Source organism: Pistacia vera, unplaced genomic scaffold (genome assembly GCF_008641045.1).
Source record: "Pistacia vera cultivar Batoury unplaced genomic scaffold, PisVer_v2 Contig558, whole genome shotgun sequence".
NCBI classification, from domain to species: domain Eukaryota; kingdom Viridiplantae; phylum Streptophyta; class Magnoliopsida; order Sapindales; family Anacardiaceae; genus Pistacia; species Pistacia vera.
Window position 1 is genome coordinate 140,188 of NW_022196399.1, and position 8,906 is coordinate 149,093.

Sequence of the window (8,906 nt, forward strand, 5' to 3'; positions counted from 1 at the left end):
CTCGAATGTATAGCTTCTAAACCTACTTTAATAATCAAATTGATGATGTGGCAAATACATCTTTGGTGAAAAAATTTGTCTTCACCATGCGGATCCAATCTCTTTTCAAATAAAGAAATTGTTGCAGTGTTAGCAGTTTGATTATCAAGCATTAGCGTCACAACTCTCTTAGTTAATAAATAATTTTGCAAAACTTCAATAATTTTTAAAATAAGTAGTCTCAGCACTATGTTTAGCATATAATGGTTTAAAACCTATCAATTTTTTGTTGTAAACACCAACTATGATCTAGATAATGTATTGTTACACTCAAAAAGTATGTTTTTGATCTAGCAGCCTATATGTCTGAAGTAAGTGCAATAGATATGTTCATGAAATTTTCAAATTCTATTTTAAGTTGATCTTTTTTTTATCATAAAGTTTATTATGTCCCTTCTAATTTACCTCACTAAAAGGGGTAAATGCTAGACAAAAAACATTTTTAATCATTTCAACAAAATAAGGATTTTTAGATGAAGAAATATGAGAGTCTGTAGCATTAGGAATTTGCTATGCCATCTCATGCTCTAAGTGCATTGTATGCATGTAGAGAGAGTTGAGGATTGTGGATTAAAATTAAGTTGAGTTTGAATTTGCCTACCTAGTGCTATTGAACTTGAACGACTGGCAAGATTACTGATATATTGAGGGTGCTTCTTCTCAAGTGTCCGCATCGTCGAAGTCTCATTCTCAATTCGATAATAGTTGGACAAAAATTACATTCCCCGCACGTTTCTTCCCCAACCCATTTGCTTTGGTCATTTGATTTGTAAAAAATTGTCTACTAAGACACGACCTCTTAACGGTCAGGCCGTGGAGTCACAACTCCTTGTGTTTGCTAAACCGAGTCCCACAATTTGTGGTTGTAAAATTGGAGTTATTGCCTCTAGAAATGGTGAAAATGATTGAACTCTTCCATTTCTCTGATGGATGAACTAAACTCATTGAGGATGATCCTCCAAATGCTAATTTGGGAACCATGTAAATTTATAATAAAATAATAAATAATAAAATGAAAGAAATTGAATAAAAATAAATAATAGATAAATGAAAAATGAAAAAAATTGAATAATATAATAATAATATGAATAAATGTAATATAAATTAAATTGAAGAGAATTTGAGTAAAAGATGTGACCGTTGGCTCTAAACGATCAATTGACGGTGGCTTTTTTTTTTATTTTTTTTTTTTTTTGATAAAATATCATTTTAACCCCCATTTTTATTGTATACTTAAAAACAAGATGTTTTTGATATTTTTCAAGGGTCTTTTTGAAAAAGGGAAAAAGGGTTTTGGCCTAGGCCTGAGAAAGAAGGGACCAAACCAGGATCCAAGCCCTCCTCCACGATCCTAGTCCAGTTTTAGGACCGAACCTTATAAGATCGGTCCTCATAAAGACCCATCCTAAACCCGGGTTTTTTGATAGACTTTTAGGTCCGATCCCGAATTCCCACCTCTACTACATAGGTTTTTCATATTTCCAAAAATCGGTAATAGACTTGAGATTTAATAGCTCATGAATCAAATCAAACCCATTTCTTAAAAAACCTCCCATATAACTCTACCACAAGGTGGGAAAAATGAGAAAATAATTTCTTATTTGTGCAACGGTGTACTCAAACAGTACACTTGTAGCATTGATCTACAAGATTAGTTATCTTGTAACTTTAAATGTTACAAGTTTTATACATAGGTACCAACATTGTAACCAAATCAATCTCAAAATTATAAACTATTAAAGAACTCATAAAGGAAAAATGTATTTCAGCTAATACATAATACAGGAAGGAAATTTCTTACACATTGAAAAGAGCCCTAATGACCTTTTTTTTCTGCAGTTGACTTGTGGGTGGAGATTTAAATGGAAGAAAACTGCAGAGCATACAACCTTTTTTAACAATTGGAACATACATGAGAGGCCAAAACGTGGAACCTGGTTTAAGTTACCACCTCGGGCGAGTCATTCATGACCTCGAAGTGTGAATTTCGAGCAATGACTACCAGGTGCAAAAGAAAATAATAATTTATCAAGAGGAGGAAAAAAAAAGAAAAAAAAAAGGAGAAAAAAGAAACAGTGAAAAAACTAAAGTGGTTAAATCAGGCAGAGAGGGGGGCACCAAGACTTGGAAGACCTCAGTTTTTATCCTGCACAAGGGAAACAACAATTAATGTTAACGCGGGCAGCACCAATTGTGGAAAAGTAGTGGCACAACACAGCTCTAGCTAAATCATCTATCTAAATGCGGAGTGGACCAGTCACAGAGTCGTGACCAGAATTTGCATCCTTGTGTTTCAAGGATAGGTTCGCAAACTGGGAATCAAGGTCTCTGCTGCTAGAGCGTCGATGACTAGAAGATGGTGGTGGTTGCTGCTGCTGCTGCTGCTGCTGGTACAAGGCTCGTAGCCTTCCAATCTCCCTCTCCAATACCTCCTGCTCCACTGAACACAGTCCTCACATGAGTTAACCTTCTTACAAGTAATATTTCAAGCAAAAAGATTCCCGAAAACTAACTTTAATATGTGTGTGTGTGTGTGTGCTTTCTAACCAGGTGCACAGGAGTATAATAAGGAGAAGACACATGGCAGTTGATAAAACTAAGTTTTTGTTTATTTAACCATACGACATGATATTAATAACCTAATCAAACTCATCTGGTGAACCACTGACTAAAAGTATAACAGATCAAGCTTCCACACAACAAGAAGCAGATGAAAGGATGGTTTACCAAGACTGTAAACCCAATTTTAGAAACTTACAGCATTTTATGAGCTGCTCCTGAGTTAAATTGTCTAAACGTTGCTTCAGAGCTTTGTTCTCCATGCTCAGAAGAAGGTTCTGCTGGTTAAGAAATTCAAGCTCAGCAGAAAATTCAGTCCCTTCTGCCTGTGGAGTGAGACATTTCTCAAATCAGAAATTTTTAGTAAAGCATATATTACTTCACTCTTTTAACTACAAATAATTTCAGTGTTAAACACTATTATTTCAGCTTCTGGTGATGCTTACCTGTAAAGCTTGCACATTCCTTTCAAGCTCAGCTATGTATTGAAGTTTCCGGACCCTTGAACGTTGTGCGAATTGCCTGCATTTTAAAGAATCCAAATTTATTATAAAAAATACAGCATAAAACCTCATTACAAGATATGCCAACAATAACATAACAAAAGATTTTCTTAAAATCCATAAAAATCACATAAAACAAGTCAAGGCCCTGGATTTTCAACACATTTTGTTGGATAGAGCAGAGAGAAAATGGTAGTACAATTCTCACAAGTGCAAACCATTGAAACGATTATGTATCTCCAGGTATTTTTCCTACCCTTCAAAATTTTATTTGATATGAATCACCAAACAATTCATTTCTTAAAAGGCCCTGGGATGTGGCAACAACTTGAATGATCACAAGTGCCACAAGGAGAAGAGTTCTCATAGCTCTATTGGGTCCTTCAACGAAAGTAACCTTTACAATTTATAAATCTTGACTTCTGTTTGATAAAAAGCCAATATGCCACAATTTATTAAACTAAATGATGAATAATAAGATTGAGCACATAAACTTATATATTTAGCTTATTTGATATAGCCACAAAGGAAATTTTTATTCCTGCCACATAAACAGATTTATGTGATATCATATCCATATTTAGCATGGACACAAGAGGCACATAGTTAATAAACAAACTATCAACAGAAAAAGATGATATATAATAAGGTCATCGATATAAGCTTCTGTGTATTCGTAGTTTATTTCATACCACCATATAAGAAAAATATCACTACATGCCATATTAGTAGACCTGCCTCATATCATGTCCGTATTTAATATTGACACAAATGACATAAATAAACTTTCAAAAAAAAAAAAAAAAGATCCTTAATAAGTCAAGTATATGAACTTATATGTGTCAGTTTATTATATCACCATTCACAAAAATTTTATTACTTTCCATAATTAGAGACCTATGTCACATCATGTCCATATTTAATATCGATACAAGTGGCACATAGTTATTAAAAAACTTAATATTCCAGCCACATCACCTTAGCAATAAGGGAAAGAATTAATTCCACACATTACATCAAGACGGCCAGGGAAAGTTCTTAAATTCCCTTCCAAAAAGAAGGAAAGCTACATAAATTCACAACCATCCTCATTGATTTCCTCTCAGGACTACTCTCTGACTTCAACAGCCCTATATGCTTAGAAGTATTAGAGTTTCCAGGACCAGTTCTTCACATTCATCCTTTTCATTTCTCTTTTCCAAAGAAGGAATAGAAAATAAAGACAAACAGACCCTTCATGTTTGATCCTGCCTCTAGATATAGCACTCCTATCTAAAACCACAAATTTTGAATTAGTTGCCTAAGATTAGTATGAATCTTTACTTCAAGGTAGTAATTGGGCAGCACTCAATTAATAGTGTTCATTATAATAGATCAGATAAAGTAAATAGATTACACTGATTGTGTGCCTCTTAGATATGAGATTCAAATTTTGCCTCATTCTTGTTAATTTTAACAAAAGAGAAGAATAACCTGCCTTCAGTTCAAAGGACAAATTCTTCTTAGAACCTCCCACCCATTTTGTAGAGAAAATTGTGGTGAACAGGAAAGCGTTACTTTCAAATGATATTTTCTCTTACAGTGACAATATCTCGTCCTAGAATTGAGAAGGTAATATCTTGTCCCGGAACTGAGATGAGAAAAGATGAGAACATTCATTTTATAGCTTTGTTCTTCAACCATGATACTTGATTTCATTCTCAATCCACCAAACAAATTATTGCTCCCATCTTGAAGCAAGAAGAGAAAATTCAGAAGGAGAATAGGATCCCACACTGGGGTCAATGCGTAAGAAGATCTTGAAATTGGCTACATTTCCAGAAAATTTCACCAGGATTCAGATAACCTTACAAATTGGAAGACGCCTCATAAAGGCTTTTCTATAAGTCTCAAGCCATTAAAGTGTTCCTATCCGTAATAAACAGTACAATGTTCATGGAAGCATAACATTAACTTCTAAAACCACTCATCAACCATCCTATATATAACCATGAGATTTTAAGACAATGTATGCAACAAGCCAACAACAGAACAAAACAGCAGCTAAGGGTCATTCAGATCACCAGTAGAGTTACAATCAAAAAATTGAATCTAAAAAAGAAAATTTTAATGCTAGATAGTAAAAAGAATGCATACTGCTTGGCGCGTTTCGTGTCAGATTCAGATGGCTTAGTATGGGAATTATCCTTTTTCTCAGAAGATGTTGAATCATGAGGACCAGCTTCAGCTGTCTCCAGCATTTCATTTGCTGTAGATGTAACACCATCCGCTTCATGTGTTCCACCTGATGCTCCTGAATTCTGCAGAACACTCTCCCTGGCAGAAGGAAGGCTACTTGGATGAGGCATGGTATTCACTGGTGATTCCCATACCCTGTTCTTTGGCTTCCCCAAGTGTGCTTCACTATAGAAATGGGCATGCCTAGAATCCTTGTGATAATCCAAATCTTGAGATCTCCAAGAAGGAACAGAGACCACATTTTTATATCTGTACTCATCCTGAGCTGCATAATCTATGTTAGAAGCATTTATTACATCTATATATGCAAAAGAGTCACTTGATGAACGTCGATGACCTCCTCTGCGCACAGGTGTTTCTGGCTCATTAAGGAGATCATCAAGCCAAGAAGGTTGCTCTTCCAGTAGGAGACTCTCAGAAGATGTTCGCTGGTGGTGTATGTTACCCTCTCTGGGCTTTTGAATTGCTTTCGGTCCAATTACAGCACTGGACGCATAATCAACATATGCCGGAGAAACACTAGGAAATGGACTTTTAGGAGGCAGTAAAGCATGCTTTCCAGAGTACAAAGAATTTTTGAAGTTTGATGAACCTTTAGAATTCGCCATAGCCAATGTGCAACCAATCCCTATCAAGCAAAAATGTTTAATATCGATAAACATACCAATCAACAACCTCACTCAACAGACACAGAAACATAACAGAAATTCATTAAATTGCGCTTCATGCGATTCCCTCTCTTGCTCTGTCCTTTGGTCAAAACACCCGATCTAAATCAGCTATACTCCACGCAATATCAACAGGACCCACTTCTTCGAACCTATTAACGCAAACGAATGGGACCCAAAACACACATGGCACCTTCCCAATCGGTCTTCAACAGTACAAAACCTCTAGAACACATAATAAATAATACCCAAAACTTAACATATAAAATCATATATTCTATAAATGAAATTAAATCATAAAACAAAATCGAAACCTCTGATTCCTCTAGTTTTCTCTCGCCTACCCACTCAGTTTAAGAGAATTTGAGATTCAAAGATTCAATTTTTCCTTTCTCACATTTTCACAGCCACCAAAAAAAAACAAAATCAACACAAATCCTTCAAAAACAAACAAAAAAACAAAAACAAGCCCTAGAAACAAAACTACAAATTAAACCAAACAAAATGAGACAATGTACAATACAAAAGAGCACAACAAATCCAGAATCGAATCCACATCAAACAAATTAGAACAAAAACGAAGACGGATTCGCTCCACTAGCAACAAACCGAACAAACAGAAAAGGCAAAACGCATCCATTTTCACAAAACTAAACAAAGGAAAAAAAAAAAAAAGAAATTGAAGACCGCATACCTTATACGGATTGAAGAATCGAGATCTCAAAATGCAATGCGAAATTGAACTAGCGATTTCTCTCTCCTAGGTTTTTTTTTTTTTTGGTTCTGTTTTCGTTTTTTCCCTCTCTCTCTCTCTCTCTCTCTCTCTCTATCTCTATCTCTCGCTTCTCGTTGTTGTAGCTGTAGTTGTTATGGGCTTCAAGGATTCGATTGATTGGAAACAACTAAAAAACTGAAATTTCATTTTTTTTTGTTTTTTTATATTTTTTTATTTTATTTTACTCCTTCAGGTTTAGTAAATGTAATCTCAGTCCTTATACTCTAATACAGTTACCTCTTTAAAGCAAATAGATGTAATATATAAAAATTAACTAATGAAGAGTGAAATTGAAAATCAATATATGAAGAATTTGGCACATAATTGAGTGGAGGAATTTGTAGATAAGTCAACTCCACAAATGATGAATTAATGAATGATGGAACAATAAAAGAGTTGTGTCACGTAGTTTATATACAAGAGTTTTTATACTTAGTTTGTGTTGTGTCAACACTCTTAACCCATTTATCTTCATCCACTATCTTCATCTCACTAATTCTTCAAAATTTAATATCTAGTAAAGGGTAATTTTTTGTGATTAATCTTTTTTATTTTTGTTTTAATTATATTAATGATGATAGGGCAAGAAGATATCTAAGGATATTTCAATTTTTTTATTAATAGATTTTAGTAACAGATTTTATATTGAGGTAAATATTACTATTCTAAAAATATTAGATTCAAGGAGTCACTTTTTAGAATATGTGGACCGAATTAAATTTTACCAAAATTTTAGGGTTAAACTGTGACCCTATAATAAGTATACACTGTCTCCGTGCCTGGGTATTTTTTATGAGATTCTTCTAACATTCAACTTTATTACAACATTTCATAACATATTATTATAAAGTAATATTCAATTTTTAATAATTAGAAATTATATGTTATTATGGTAATTTTATCATAATTTGATATATATTTTATTTAATTATCCTTTCTTAAAATGATAACTTTTGTTACCTCTTTACATGATGAGTATATTCTAAAGTATACTTAATTTGAAACCATTTTTAGATAATCCAAATATTATTTTTATTTTATAATGTGTGGTTAAAATAGATAAAAGGACTTAGAAGTACAAAAGCATCAAAGCTCATAAACCAATAAATATATATGAACTAGTTATTATCATTGTTGGTTTAATAAAAATCTAAATTTAATACACTGCAAATGCAAAATTAGAGTTTGTTTGATGATATTATATTGATCTAAATTTATCAATCTAGTATAATTTAATGGTTTAAAAATTTTTATTCGAGGCTGTACAAAAACTAATTACTATCTAAGTAATTTTACTATGTTTTACATTTGTGTATTCTTATTGACGGATTGTATTACAATGGGATACACAGTTACACAAATAAATAGTTTACCTTTGCGCAAAAATAAATACCTTCAACCTCTTTTTTAGATTCGTTGCATAGCATAAGACGTAAATAATTAATATCCCAATATAAGTATTAACACTTTTTCAAAAAAGAATTCTAACTTTTAACAAAACAAAAAACAATAATAGAATAATTTCCACGAAGGGTTATTTTTATTGTAGGACACTTTTTAAAAAAACTAGAAGAAAAACGAACAAGTTTTATCTGTATTGATAAATAGAAATTTTTATCAATCAACAGACACTATACTATCACTGAATGGATTTTTTTTTTTTTTTTTTTTTTTTTTACATTTTATAAATAAACTAACACTTTTTTAGAGACATGCATCAAAAAGTGTCATTTGAGTAATAAAAAAATGTTTATTTATTGATATAAATAAAACATGTGTCCTTTTTTTTTTTTTTTTCTAGTTGTTAAAATAAGTATCTGTCAAATAATAACATCTCTTTAGTCCCACGGGGTAGGCCTGACGATCAACAAAGTTTGTTTCCTTTATTAAGTTCTTAGGTTCAAACTTTTGGACTACCTATCACATTATGACTTACCTAGTCCTTGGGCTTATCAAGTGTTCAATGAACCTCGAGGATTAGTTAAGGTACACATAAACTAGCTGAACACCCTGATTACAAAAAAAAAAAAAAAAAAAAAAAAAAATACTAATATTATTGTAAAATAGTGAAGGGTAGCTCTGGATGTTTTATTTTTGTAACGCTCAACATGGACGTACATGATT

The 8,906-nt window shown here is 32.8% G+C and overlaps 1 protein-coding gene across 1 annotated transcript; it reads right to left on the bottom strand.

The window, feature by feature from the left end:
* Positions 1-1,742: 1,742 nt before the first annotated feature.
* Positions 1,743-6,790, bottom strand: LOC116108228 (uncharacterized protein At4g06598-like). The gene is made up of 5 exons (XM_031394494.1): positions 6,702-6,790; positions 5,238-5,967; positions 3,045-3,120; positions 2,798-2,924; positions 1,743-2,479 (listed from the first exon to the last, which is right to left on the bottom strand). The coding sequence occupies exons 2-5, from the start codon at positions 5,945-5,947 to the stop codon at positions 2,277-2,279; spliced, it is 1,116 nt and encodes a 371-aa protein (XP_031250354.1). The 5' UTR covers positions 5,948-5,967; positions 6,702-6,790; the 3' UTR covers positions 1,743-2,276.
* Between the last annotated feature and the right edge of the window lie 2,116 nt (positions 6,791-8,906).

What these genes read in the sequence shown, in the direction of transcription:
- LOC116108228 (XM_031394494.1), bottom strand. Translation starts at nt 5,947, where the DNA reads ATGGCGAATTCTAAAGGTTCATCAAACTTCAAAAATTCTTTGTACTCT. An exon ending in GACACGAAACGCGCCAAGCA is followed by an intron (nt 3,121 to 5,237) that starts GTATGCATTCTT and finishes TTTAAAATGCAG; the next exon opens with GCAATTCGCACAACGTTCAA. An exon ending in GGAATGTGCAAGCTTTACAG is followed by an intron (nt 2,925 to 3,044) that starts GTAAGCATCACC and finishes CTCACTCCACAG; the next exon opens with GCAGAAGGGACTGAATTTTC.